The sequence below is a fragment of the Sturnus vulgaris genome, chromosome 1 (genome assembly GCF_052056855.1).
Source record: "Sturnus vulgaris isolate bStuVul1 chromosome 1, bStuVul1.hap1, whole genome shotgun sequence".
Classification (NCBI taxonomy): domain Eukaryota; kingdom Metazoa; phylum Chordata; class Aves; order Passeriformes; family Sturnidae; genus Sturnus; species Sturnus vulgaris.
In genome coordinates, this window is record NC_142243.1 from 62,919,398 (window position 1) to 62,934,323 (window position 14,926).

The 14,926-nt window shown below is 36.2% G+C and overlaps 1 protein-coding gene across 2 annotated transcripts in view; it reads right to left on the minus strand.

Moving 5' to 3' along the window:
• Nucleotides 1-1,274: 1,274 nt before the first annotated feature.
• The window catches only part of RAMP3 (receptor activity modifying protein 3), a 40,702-nt gene continuing 27,050 nt past the window's right edge, over nt 1,275-14,926 (minus strand). For both annotated transcript variants that reach the window (XM_088168184.1, XM_014877332.2), the window contains exon 4: nt 1,275-2,941. In XM_088168184.1, coding sequence (XP_088024310.1) covers nt 2,686-2,941 — 256 coding nt within the window. In that variant the 3' untranslated portion in view covers nt 1,275-2,685. The remainder of the gene's footprint in view (nt 2,942-14,926) is intronic.

The window sequence follows — 14,926 nt, forward strand, 5'->3', positions numbered from 1 at the left end:
GGATCAACCACTGTTCCAGTTCTAGGACGGATTTCGAACAAGTTATTTTCTTTCTTTCTGAATATCTTTATTCCTGAGACTCTGTTGTGACATCAAATTAATTTGCAATTAATAAATGAGCCAGATTCTTGGTACCAGATATGATTTTCTTGCCAATGGAAACAGGCTTTGGGGGAGAGGTAGCAAGGTCCATGCAGCAAAAAATAACCACTGACTTTCGTTAATACATAGTACAACCTATGTCAAAAGATTCAACAATTATCATTCTGGGTCCCAATTTTAATGCACACAGCTGTTAAGAACTAACTACTGCAGGTGCTTTTTTCCTAAAAGCACTATAAATATTTCTCAGCTTTAATCCACTAAGGCTACATTAAATAATCAGTGTTATTTCCCATGCACTGTTTCAACTTCTCTGCCCTTCTTCAGCTATATAAAAAGTAATGGAAGATCACACTTGGATGAGGAAGACACACAACAATAAATAAATTTTCACCTCCAAAGCACAGACTAGTGTCAGAAACCTCTACTCCTATTCCATGGCACATGAAGTAAAATCTACTATTTCTATTTCTTTGGATCTTACATTTTTAAAGACTTGGAACTAGATATTTTAAATATAGAATTCTTTTAAAGATCATAGTACATATCTAATGGTATGAAGCAATCAAGCTTTCTTCTTTACTTAGTACCCAGGCCAATCTGTTTTATAAATTAAGCTGACTGATATCTCTCAGGCGACCTGTTCATCAGGTGAACACAATTTCAAATGAGTCAAAAATGGTCCAGAATTTGCTTCAAACACAGCAATTAGGTTGAAATTCATGTGGCTTTTTAAGAGTCAGAATTTTTCTTTGTGGTTTCCAAACTAGTTTTGAAACTTGTCCTGAACTTGCTAAAGTTTAAGTAAAAAGAGGATTAAAACAAAACTCTATGCAGAATATAAGACAGGTTTTGGCCACACAAAATGCTTAACCAAACAATATTTTGGATAAAATGAATGGGATGGGCTTTTTAACTGACCACTCTTGTGGTGGTTCAAAGCATTTTAATACAGAAAATAACAGATAAATATAAAATTTAAACGAAATCCTTAGTACATTATTTCACTCTTCTTTTTTACAAAGAGCAATTTCTGCTAGCATCTAGAGAATGAGGAAGAGTCTTTGGAAAACCATACAGGAAACACTTTTGAAATTGAATCATTCCAACATTAGTGTAATGAAAAAACAAGTTGCATTCAACCCTTGTGAAAGGACATGAAAACAAACCAGTACAGCTTACAGGGGTTGTTTATTTTCTCTATAAACAATGTATAAATAATCTAGTAAATTAAGCACTTCTAATTCGATTCAAGCATGGAAATACTTTTCATACTCACAGACCTAAGTGTCAAACACAGTGCCTGAATCTTAAAGGAGAAAATCTAACTATAAAACATATAAAACACAATTGCTAGACCCTTCAACTGTATTTTATTTGTGTGCATAAGGTATAGAAAAATGAAAAGTCACTTGTAACAGACACTGCACATTTGTCATAGAAGAGCATTGGACTGAAGGCATGTTGTGAAAAGAAGGTTTGCAAAACAAATTTCTTTTGTTTTGAGCATATGATCTTTATTTCAACTATTACATAACTTGATAGAATAAGATTTCTGAGTTGAATTTTTTCTCTTTCCTTCTACTTCTAGTCCAAGTTTTGATGTTCATACTTTAGTTCCCACACTCTTCACAGGACAAAGAATCATTTATGTACAATAATCTGAAAGGCACCTCAATCAACATGACACCTTTATATTTATTTGTAGGATATCACTTGCACAAATTGAAGTGAGTGTGGGGAATATACAGTGAACACAAGTCATCAAGAATAATAATTATAAAAGAGGAAAAATAAAGAGTCTGGCATATGAAAATTTCTTCATTACTCCTTAGTATATTTATAATAAACCAATTTCCTCTCACATTTTCCAGCTCTGTAAAGTAAGACTTGTACATCGTCCCAGAGTTTGTTAGTAAGACATACAATTCCTAGCAGCCATGCTTAAAGGAATTTTATAAACTATTTTATAATGTTGCATGATAATTTCCCTGTTCAGATAGTCACTGGACACATAAATTGTTTCTTTGCCAGAACAATACTTCCCGGTTTTGATAATTATGATTTTGACTAGCTTCTAGGAAAAGCTGCCACCTGGTTACATCCAGGTTAATCAGTTAATCAGCTCCTTTTGCCAGTGATGTTGCCAAATCACAGATGAAAACCTCGAGTGTCCTGCACAAAACCTCAAGAAATGCAACTTCCCCCACAGTCCGTACTACAGACATACAGCTTTGCAAAACTTTACCAGCCAGCTTTACCCATAGAAAAGTAACTTTATCCATTTTGCAGACAAGGGGTCCATTTGCCTGGGAACTCTCCTGTTTCTGGGAGCTGCCTGTGAATTCCATGCTGATGAGGCTCAATGGAAGTAAAGTTTTCCACCAGCAGCACTCATGGTCAAGACAGAAGCAGTGACTTGCAGCAGCAGCACGCAGCTCTTCTTTCACAGGAGCATCTCAGTATCTCACTGGTTCCATTTCAGCAGATATGAAATCTTTATGCCAAGTTCCTCTCTTCGTCCTCCTCTCTTAGTGTTTAGGGAGTAAAGAAATGAAGAAAAAGAAAGCCCAGAGGAAGAACTTACACCAGGATATCACTTCTCTTGCTGCACCATACTACCAGTGTTATCATGGCACATGTCAACATGACCGGGATCAAGATCAGTGTTATGAGAATTTCATCCGGTGGATCTTCCCAGTGAACCTTCTCTGAAGTACAGTTTGAAAAGAATTGTTTATGAATTCCAGTGATAAAGCCTTCTGCAAGGGGGTTTGGCCAAAAGCAACTTGCATTGTTGGCTTCACGTTCTGTGCACTGGGTAAAGTTGTCGTAATACCTGGGAGAAGAAGAAAATTAAGAGAAGTTGAAATAGAATGTATATGCACATTACACTCGGAGAAAGCTACAGGGGGCACCATGTACCATCTCTAAGAGTGTGCCTATCATGTAGACACTCTGCTGAAGGACCTCTAATGGAAGCTGTGGCTACTCACTACCCAGTGACACAGAAGGAGAACTGACTTCACACGTGAAGTTCTGAGATCCCAGATGGACAATTGTCAAATCCCAACATTAGGAAGCCAGGACTTCCTAATGTCACTTCAGTACAAACAGAACTCCCTCACTAGAGACATCTACAGATTCTTTAAAAAACATGCACACAAATGTGCCAAGAACAGAACATTTTGAACAAAGCATGGATATTTCATGCCTCAGCTGCCACTGGACATGATGTTGTAGTGAAAATTATTATGTGGCATTAGGACTGAACATGCAGTACTGTGTAAAAATTCTGGTTCTGTTGCACTCTAATGCAGTAAGAAAATAATGGGAAAATAAACACACAGAAAGTTAGCTTTTGACAAAATTCCTCTTCTTTTCAACTCCAGCAAATGCCCAGCAGGGAATAAATAAATAAACAATTTCTAATTGCATGTTTGCTTATGAAAGACTAGGAATTCCTTGTAATACCTGACGTGTGATTTCAATGCTGCATGTGCTAAAATTTACCTGTTCAGGAATAATTTGTATTTATGAGAATTGGCTACCCCTCAGGAAAAAAAAGGAAACAATAAGTCTAAATGAGTAATCATATGGGCTTTGTGGTGTTATTATAAGCCAAAGAAATTCAGGAAGTGAATGGATATGGGGGAGGAGATGGGAAATTAGGAAGACGAAGAGTGTCTGGTCATTACATGAATAGGGCAAGAAATAAGGAAGCTGAATTATTGTCTGTCGCATTTATTTTAGTCCTGCATGACTCAACAAACTCACTTCAAATGGGAATTAAAAATAGAATGGAGAGAGCAAAAACCCACATGACACCTCCAGGGACATCATCCTATTATAGCATTTGAAGACCCTACTCTCCCTATACAGCCCATATAGACATGGTAACTCCTGATGATTGATTCATTCTGACACTAAATCCTGCAGGGGACTAATGTTGACTCAATACTTTGCTGTGAAGTGGAGACATTCAGTGTTTGGGCCAAGACTGAAGTTCTACTCTCTGCTGTGTGTCTGTCAGGCAAAATGTCTGCTTGCTCATGCTACAAGCACACAGGTTGGGAACACAGCCTGCTGAGCATCCAAATTCTCAGGACTGTGTTTGCAGAAGAAGGAAAAGCCTCAAGGAAAGGGCCTTCTCCAAGTTCCTTGCAGTTCTCATTCTCAAGGAGTTTGAGCCAATACTGCCTCATTCATAAGCAAACACACTGGAGAATCTAACACCAAGTTCTGGCATGAAGGTGCATATATGCACAATGTATGTATATTTTAAGCAAAGCGACTAGAAAGGAAACTTTTGTGACATCAGCAACCACAGGAAAACAACAGGAAATAAGCTAAAAATAAAATACAAATATCAGCTGTTTGCTATTTTAATAGTTTCATTCTTCTATGCAACCTGATGGCATCCATTCTTTACGTCCTTGGACTAAATTAGGAGCTGGAGATGTCTGGTTGAATGGGGGAGATACAATCCCAGGGGACCTGAAGAGCAACAGGTCTGAAGGCAAGGCTACAGGGTTCAGCAGGCTACAGTGCAGAGATGGAGGAGCATGCAGCTGCCCAGACAGGTCAGTGCTCCATCTGGCACAGGCACCAGGCAGGAATCCAAAATGCTGGACTCTGCTCCAGCCTGCTCTGGGCCATGCTCTCATGGGCACCCTTGTGCCATCAAGGGCTGCTGTTGCAGCCACCTCTGTAAGAAAATCAATGATAAATCCGGGTGACTTCTGCATAAAAGTACCCTAAGCTCAAAGATGTGATGATATAATATTCTTTTTCCTCTGTGTTTAAAATCCTATAGAAAATTCAGTGTTATACCAAGAATTCTGACAATTTTTTTTCTTAAATGTTAAATGTTTTGAACAAAAATATTTCCTGCTGATTTTTGATTGCAAGTACAAGATAGTTAGAAAAAGCTGGTTAAGTGTTGCCAAAAGGCCAGATAAAAAAAACTTGTGACATACTGAATCCCTAAGAGCCAAAGTAGAATAAAAATGTTATCATAATAGTTGGAATTTCTTACAATTTTTTCTTAAAACCTTCTATCATGAAAAAAAAAAAAAAAAGAAAAAAAAAGCTACCTGCACTATAACTCTCTCACAATAGTGAGAAGGTACATAAACAAAAATCTCAGCTGCAGGAGAACTGCATGTCTACCAGTAAAGCTGAATTCACTTAAATATTTATGTAGTTTAGTAATTTAGAGTTTATGCACTGCAACAGAAAGTCAATATTTTAAAAAAAGATCCTCTGCATGGAACTGTGGATCAGCTAAAATTTTACAAACCTCCACCTTTCCTTTACATATAAAAAGGAAAAAAGAAAATACTCCGAAGTCAGTGAATCAAGAGTTAATTTTTAAGATAGGAAAAAAATGAGAAAATGCTATAAAAGTTGGCTAAAAAATCCTTTTGTACGTTGCAAGGATGAACTGATGCTACAGTAAATATTTCTATAAACCATAGAAAAAAGACATGGGAAGCTGGAGTGTTCAATTTAATGAATCATTTGACCAAGAAGCACCTGTTTTAACAATCTTTTACCCCGAGGAAACAAAGGGATCTCTGATTTCTGAAGATGAAGCATAAACAGAAAGAAAAGAAATAAAGAGAACTTTTGCTCTAGAACAATTCATTCTTAAAAGTACTACCCCATGAGTTCAACATGGCCCATAAGCACAGCTTTGGGAAAGCTGTGAAGATAAGAAAAGTCACACGACTTTGCAAGTTTCTTCCCGGGCAGATGCAAATCATGAAAGTGAAACCACGAGAGGACTGTTTTCTTCCTCCTTGTAAAGAAGTCCCTATAGCCCGATGAAAGAAAATTTCTCTCTCCGAAGTAAACTGAAAAAAAAGACTATTTAAGTTGGAAACTAACTGAAGTAGTTTTTTGTATGTTTATTTCGTTGTTATGAAAGTTGGGAGAGGGAAGAAAGAAGTAGTCTGAAAATCTTATTCTAAATTTGTTTTTTTTTCCTTTTTTTGAGTAGCTAATAAATTTCTTTTTATAACCTTTTAAGTTTTAGCCTGCCTTACTTCTACTCCTAGTTCTGTCTCACAACAGAAAAGAAATATATTTAAATTGACAAATCAAAACAATAACATTATTTAGTGTATTAATCAAAAAATTCAAATTAAACCAAAACACTGCCTCAGAAGGGAGCAACTGCATCCTCATTACTACAGCATGGATGTTTTTGTAGCTGACCAATTGCTCTGCAAAGTTGTTGGGCTTTTTTAAGAGGGAGACTGGGGTTAATAGATATTTAATTCCAGTTCAGTTCTCCTACGCTTACTTCTTTTATGCCTTATGTAATTCTCTTTATTCGGATAGTAAAGGCTGGAACAGGAAACCTTTTCACTCTGTATAATAAAATGGCTATGACAAAGATGTCCTGGCCTCTGACTGGAGATACTTCAAGAGGAGTGCAAAAAAGTTATACAACTTGTGAAAGGAAAGACCAAGAAATGGTAGTTTCTACTTATTCCCAGAATGAATAACTGGAGAGCACATTGGAGCTCAAGCTCCTTCACCTCTCAGTTTATAAGAGGGAGTGGGAACATTCTTATTCTTTGTGCTGAGACACATTTTCATCTCTTTCAAGCTAGCTCCAAGGGGCCTAGGTAGTACTCAGGAAAAGGATATTCACTGGGAGTCAGGTCACAAGCTTTGTAACAAATAGGCCAAAAAATAATATGAGTTTCTACTCAGCTAAGTAGTCCAAGAGAAAGAATCCAAAATCTAAGCATAGTCTGAGCAGCAAAATTCATATAAAGATGTGCTTTACCCTGATACACTCAGGACAACTGTAGTTTCTATTGAGGAACCAACTCCTTATATATTATTGAAAATACCTTCAGAGAATACAAAAAATAATTCCCTTCAGAGCAATCTCTGAGCTATAACATATTTTTCATGAAAGACAATTTTCAATACTCTTGAACAATACTTCATTTTCAGAGCACACACACTTTTTCTCCTGTACTTCATCTTTCCACTAAACCAGATAATAACAATTGTGTCACTGGTTTGTTTTTTTTTTTTTTTTTTTGTTGAAAATGTGGAATAATTTATTTTGTGAGTATTTTATCCATGAGAAAACCTATTACCTATAACCAAGAACCTGGACAATAGGTGGTTATTATGAGGAATGGTAGTGGACACATTTGCCTTAATGGGATAGTGTTTCATGTCTATTTAAAACATGAATACTATTTAAATAGACAGCTGGATTTATTACATCTCATCACAGTTGCCTCTCACTCAGGGTACTTCCCAGTCTAAGTGGGACTTGAATCTCATCCATAGTTTTCCACATCACCAGGGAGGAATGTGGTAAATTCTTCCTCTTTCTTCCTCAATATCCCTGCACAGGAAAACTGCAGAGATGTTTACAAAAACATAAAACCCACAAAACCCTCTTCCACATTTTCATGAGACTAAGAAAACAAATAGATTGTTTAATTAAGAGTTTTAACAAATAAGCATTTTCCAATGCAAAGTTGTTATTTGAAAGAATCCCAAACAATTCTAAAAAAGCTGAATACCATATATTTGCTACTTAAACATTTGAGGGCATTTTCTAGCTGCAGCCAGTAGACCCACTGTCAGTTCCAATAGGAGAATCTTTCTGCTTCTTCAGCACTCATGGATAGTCCACCACAGAGACACTCAGCACATAAGCAATCAGGAATATTTTGCAGTCACTTAATGACGAGGGCCAGGAATTAAAAACCAAACCACACTTTCTCTACCCCATTTTAAATAAATCAGTTTCATGATTACTGATATAATTATAGAAGGGTAGTACAAGATACATATAATACATTGTGAGTAATTTTTGTTATTTTGAGTCAAGTAAGAACTCAGAACACAATGAAAAATCTCTCTAGCATAATTGAGTCTTAATGCAAGCTAGGTCATAGACACACCAGGGACACTCACTCCTGCTACTCTACAATCCCAGACAGCAATCTAGAGGCACTGTTCCAGGACACTACAAGTCATGTGATGTATGTTAATAAAGATGCTTTAAAACTATTTGCTTTCCCCTAAATTATTCAATCAAAAATTTCTTTATACACAGTCACATATTAAATTGAATTATCATCCTTGTAACCTCCTCCCAGACTGCAATACGAAATGATGAAATGTAAAAATATTGACAAGAAATATCATGATGATATGGCTCTTCTTACAGCATTTCCAGATGAAGTGGGGGCAGGAGGTAGCAAAAAACCTCACAAAAATAAGAAGCCTATTCTTATAAGAGATGCAGCCAGACTGTATAGAACTTCAGGGTGTAACAGCTTGGATGAACTTCAAATAAGGATCCAAATCTTAAGATGATAATTTCCTGAGGTTTCACTACATGTTAAAAGGATAACTTTAATTTTATAGTGAGTTAGGAGCCTATAAATATGGTGGAATATTTCTGAGATTTTTCTCACTCAACATCTCTCCAAATAGATTTGTGTCTGTGCCTCACGAATCGTTTAATCACATATCTTCTGCCAAGATGAATATTCTCACAGTCACACTTTTACCTCCCTAATCAGATCAGATCTACTGTTGTGCAGCTCCAAAAAAGAATTCAGCCTCAAGAAAATAACGTGCTACAAAAACATAAGGAAGGAAATTAATGGGGGAGGGGGAAAACTGGTTTAATGACAAAATTATAAAGCACGGTTTACTCTCATGTCACTAAATAATGAGCACTGTGACAGATTTGCTCACTTGGGTTGAAAATAATAAACAGATTCTGGTATCCTTTGAAGTAATTACAGATCTTCACCCTTAATTTCACCTCAACAGCTGTCTGGAAAATACAAAATGGTTGAATGAACCTAACTAAAAACCCAAAAATGCACAACTATTACTACATTGTTGTTAATTCCCTAAAGATACAGCCAGAAAATGTAAATATAAAAGGCAACTGTAGATGTAAGCAGTTACTTTATACACCTAATTGTCATCTCTAATGAGGAGCAGAAACCACTACATTACACAAATGGGAAACATAGCCTGACATCACATACTATACCATTAAAATCAAATATTTAGTAGCACCAGAATTTTACCTAGCTAGAAACTTCTACTGGCAAGCAGACTTTACCTTCCACCAGTCCTGACCTAGATTTTAATGATTTCTAAATTGTACACTTGGCCCATTTTTGGAGGACACCCAGTAAGAGGGGATGGCATCAGTAATGCCATCACTGCATCATGTCTTCAGAAGCCAATCCCATAACTTCATTGAATTAGACAAAAATCAAGAGAGTAAGTGAAGTAAATCCTAATCCCACAAAAAATTTCACTTAACACTTACATATCCAACTTCTTATAAGCACAGAATCTCATAAGTAGCCATCACTGATGATGTCCTTAATAGCATGAATAGAATCATTATATACCTGCCCCTTACAGTCAAACACATCAGGCTTGTGGCTCTGTCACAATTTTAAATTTTAAATCAATTTTAAAACCTCTTCTTAAGGATCAAGTTTTAAAGTTTTTGTCAAGTTGGTCAACTAGTGAAAGCCCTTTGTTTTCTTAGGCTTCTCCAAAGGAGACAGCATGTTCCTGGAGGCAAATATTGAAACACATCACATGTTTTTCTGCATGTCAATATTTGAAATTTTACAACTAAAATTTTAAACCTTGTGCTATAATATGTGAAGGGAAGCAGGAAGCATTCCAAAATTCATATCCAAATCATAAGACCATCATTTGAGCTCCATTGAACACTTTTCAGTGCTGAAAATGGCAGATGCACAATGTCTGCTACCACATCTGCTTTTTCTCTGTTATAGTCTATTTCTCTATTCAATTCAGATTACTTCACAGTGACAGGGCAAAGACAATATCTGACTAAGATCTGGATTTTTTTCTTTCCCATCAGCTGTGCATCTCCCCTCAGTGTCATTAAGAAAACCATTAGCATTTTCTGGTGCATATCCTTCTTCAAAGGCCAATCATGACAGAGATGAGAGCCCTGAAAAGCCAATAACATCATTTGAAAGCACATGCCTACTATTTATGGTCCTGTTCCATTTCAAATCAAAATTCTGCATGCTTAGAAACAGCCAGTGGAAACAGTGGAATAATTGTAGGGCACAATCCACAAGACAGCTTCCTTTAAGATTCCCCTGCCAAGGAAGGGAGTCCAGATCAGCTTATACAGATGAGTCCCACACCTGCTCTGCCTAGCACAAAAAAAAGCCTCGCAAAAAAAAAAAAAAAAAAAAGAAAAAAAGTAAGCTTCTAGAGCATTACACTCAAATCTGCCACTGTAGTGATGGAGAGACGTGCAAGCAGTACACTGTCCTTGTATCTATCTCAGCTCAACTCCTTCTCCAAAAGCATTTCCACCAGAGTCACCACGGATGTGCACAACCCTCACTGCAGGCAGCACGAGTGCCAAGTGCTCTTGGTGCCTGCAGGCATTTGGGTCAGCCACTGACACCATCACCTCTTGAGGTGGGTCTGCCTTCTCCCAAATACATCACTCACTTTGTTCTTTCACCTTGTACAGTTTGCTACAAATAACAGCTTATTTGTCTCCACTCTTCTCAGAATGTTACAACTCCATGATAAAACCATCATTCCACCACTGCTTCCAAAATTAAATGCTCGGACAGCTTCAATTCAATCATCCAACACCTGAGGAGGAGCCAGAGTCAGGAGGAAAGTAGCTAGCCCAGAACTACTCTGAGCTCATGCCACATTGCAGGAGCTCAAGGCTTTTCTTTCCAACTAGATGAACCAAGCTGACAGGTGAACAGAGAAAATGTGGCTCGAATTCCGACTGGTGCTCCACAGCTGGGCCTCCAGACAGCCACCCAAAACACAGTAATCATGAAGATAATAATTTTTCTGACCAACAGACAAAAACTCACAGGGAAATAAATAACAGAAGGGCCCTTCTTCTTCACTCCAGCCTACATCTACAAACAACTGCTTCATATTCCATTTTTATGAGGATATTACAGAGTATTAAAGTGTCACCTGCTGAGTGGAAGCTGTTATTAGATTCCACTTAGCCCAAAGTAGCACAAGCCTTTTATAATACCAGACCACTCTTTCTTCAAATGGAAAGGAGAGAAATATCTGATAATATGCAGCTGTGAAATAGAAATAATCAGTTAATAAGGCTTACACTTTGAAAAACACCCACTGTAGCATCTCCACAGGTTGAAAAATTTAAAAAAAACACTCAAACCCAACAATTAATCTGCTACTAAGTTGAACTTTTTATCATCCTTTTCATAACTCTCCTCACATAACTTTTATGAGCATGTAAAGAATGTACACTTTTCCTGATTATTTATGGAAAATGGGTTTTATATAAATTTTTTAAATTCCTGTAATTAAAAAAGCCACTTGCTTTGGGAGGAGAGTGGCTGTTGTGTTCTGCTGCAAGCAGAGCACAAATAATGGGAGTCAAAAATCAGTTGACTAATTACAGATCTTAAGCTTCAGATTATGTCAGCTACTGGACTAGTTAAAGAATAAATCCTTTTTGCAGTCTTGCATAATAAATGAATTATGTGAAATTGCAATCTAGGCACGGACAGTTCACAAACGATACCAAAACTTATGAAAAATTAACCATACAATCAGAGGAGCGGTAACAACATTAGAAATTGATTTAAAATTAAGCATAAAGACCATTAGAGAAGAACCCTAATATAGAAAATTCTGCTTTTCTGCTATTCAAGTACATTATTTTGTTAATATAGAACGTCTTAAGATCATTGTGCTTCTTAAGATGCCTTTCTGAAGATAAAAATTGGATTCAGCACCTCACTGGTAAATCCCAGTCCCACAGGCAGGCATAGATCACAATTCTAGAGGCCAGAATTTTATATTTATTTTATAATAATACCTTAATATGAAATGGTACATTTTAGGAGTAAGTGAAATGTATGAAAGGTATTTGTACATCTGAGAGAAAGGCAAAACATCAGTTTCTTGAATGCTGCAAAGAATTGTGCTCATAATTGTTCATCAATGCATTATGCCTTGACAACCTTTGATTTCCACTCCTTCTGTACTCAGCACTTATCTTAGAGAAAACTTTTAATTTTACAAACTGCCATATTTCTGTTAGTTTTTATAAACACTACAGGCATCTCATACATTGCCTTCAAGTTTGTCAATGCAACCAGCAAAGTGTCTGCCTTTTGCAGATCACACAACAGGCTGAAGAAGGTGACTTATTAGTTTAACAGTGCAGAAGTGCATTTCTTGTCTGGGAACTACTTTCCAACACTGAATTATACACTATTCTGTAAAGATAAATAGAAATGCCAGAGCCTTAGCAATTAACCATATAAAATACTTTTTTTTTTTTTAGGTATTATTACATAATAAACATCTGTAATTGAAACAAGACCCTGAATACAAAACATATTAGTATTAATTCATACCTATTGTGTTTTCAACAGTTAACCACATGAATAATACCACATGTAGCCTGGAGCAAGAAAATCTGCTTTTTTGTCTCTGCTGAGTTAATCTCCATTATTGTATATTCATGGTTGATCCATTTAGAAAACAAGAATGTAGAAATTGTTTTACAAACCAGAAGTACCATAAAAGTTGCATTAACTTTTCCTTTTCATAATACATTTATATTTTCATTTCACTGCATCTTAAAATATACTGTCCATTATATATGCATTTCATAAATGATACCAATCTGTCAAGTTATACCATATTGTTTTACCACCAAGCAACTTTACACAGAAATCTTATGCAATTTTTTAAAATACAGCCTTTAATAATAAGTTCCATAAGACTGTTTTCAATTATTGATCTTACCACAATAAAATTCAAAAAGGTCATGAAAGGTGTTGAAGGGCATATCAGCTGACAGTCTTGAGATTTAACAGCAGACTGCTTTCTAACACCACCTCTAAATTCCTTACATTATTTTTTCCAAGTGACTTACAATTATTACATTCTTATATCTTTATCTATTTGTTAGTTCATTTGTAAATATGAGCACTGACATACTGATGTCACCTTGTGAGTGTAAGCTATCACCATTAGTCCAGGGTATCTGCTTAAGTACAAATCAATTTGACTCACAGCACCCTTGCTAAAATATTGCTACTGGGGTGACATCAACTTCACCAATGTTGAAAACTCTTCCAAAACTTTAGGAAAATATTTATATTTATATCAGTGACCTCTTGGCAACTGTCAGATTTCACTCCTTTTTTGGAAAAAAAAAATACTCAGGACAAATACATGTAACAGGTGTTAAAACTTGCTGAGAAAACACTTGAAAAACTGAAATCTGACATTAAAAGCTGAAAAGTTTTCAGCTCTTGATAATGAAAAGGTAATTCTCTTTCTCTTTTTTCACACTAACAGAACTTTCACAAAGATTTGCAAAATTGTTGATATATTGTAGAACAGAACGTTTTGAGCTCTTAAAAACCTTGAAAAGATGGATAATAGTGGAAAAAGCACGTTATTCTGGCATGATGTTTTTTAATGGAAGACTCAATGTCTCCCATGGTTTAACAAACAAAGTTACCCATGACGAATAACAAATTCCAGCTGTTTTCTCTTCTCCCTATTCCACTGAACTGGTATCCCTGAATGGTGGCTTTTGTAGACTATGATAACAACATGTATTGTGATTGAAATAACAAATACATAGCTTTAGTTCACCAAATCTGAGTTCTTAGTAGTTAGTGTATGTAATCCACCAGCCTCCCAAAATATTGGCAAATTTTTCCTAATCCTCTACAACAAATCCATTTATCGGTTTCAAGTGAGCTCTTCAAAGCAAGGTTTTGTTTGCAAAAAGCAAGATTTTTTCAGTGTCTAAAATGAAAACCCAAGAAATCTCATCAGATGAAAAACTGATGAGGCCTTGGTAGTTTGTAGCATAGGTATGTCTGTAACATGTTGCAGAACAAACTGATAGCTTTGCATTTATAAGCAAAGTGGTCTGCAGGTCATCACAGAATTTAGAAATGCCAGTGTTCTTAATATACCAATTCAACTTAGAGGTTAGAGTAATTCACTAAAAATTCAACATCATTAATGTTTTTCACCACCCTTCTGCATCATATAAGATGGCCACAGCAAACACAGTTTTAGAAATGCATTGCTGTAATTCTGCACTAAAGAGAGAAATATTAGAAATGAGTATCCGAAGCATCTCCAGTACCCCACTTGGAATTATCATCTATTATATAAAATGTCTGTGCCTCTCCCTTATAGTAAAGGTGATAACTGCACTAAAGAACCATATTTCAGCCTCTGCATCCATCAGAAAGAAAGCAGTCATAAGGGAATGAAGTATTCCTGCCTCATGTCGAACCCTGGTGTCTGAATTCAAACTAACCCCTTTATTTACTTTCATCAGGACATATTCAATTTAAAAAAAAAGCTAATATATTTCATATGAAAGTGTGATCTGAAATACAGATCCTATGGAAGATATTCTACTATAGCCCCACTATTAAGGGACCCACTGTGCCTTTGCATTAACTTCATAGCAACTAGGATGGCTGATCCCAAAACTGCACATGACTGTACACATTCTCAGCACAGCCCTGTAGCTGGCTACTCTGTCAGATTTTATAAACTTTAGGTTTCTTTCATTCCCAATGTTTTAAATAATAGCAAGCAGTATTATTTCTGCCGTGAAAAATTGCTATTGTCAGCTACCAGCATGATGGCAACACAAGTGCTCAAATACTATGTTCTTTTCCATTGTTTTACTTCCTCACACCTAATTGATTTATAAGCTGCTTTGCTTTTGAAAAGAAAGGCATGAGTCACA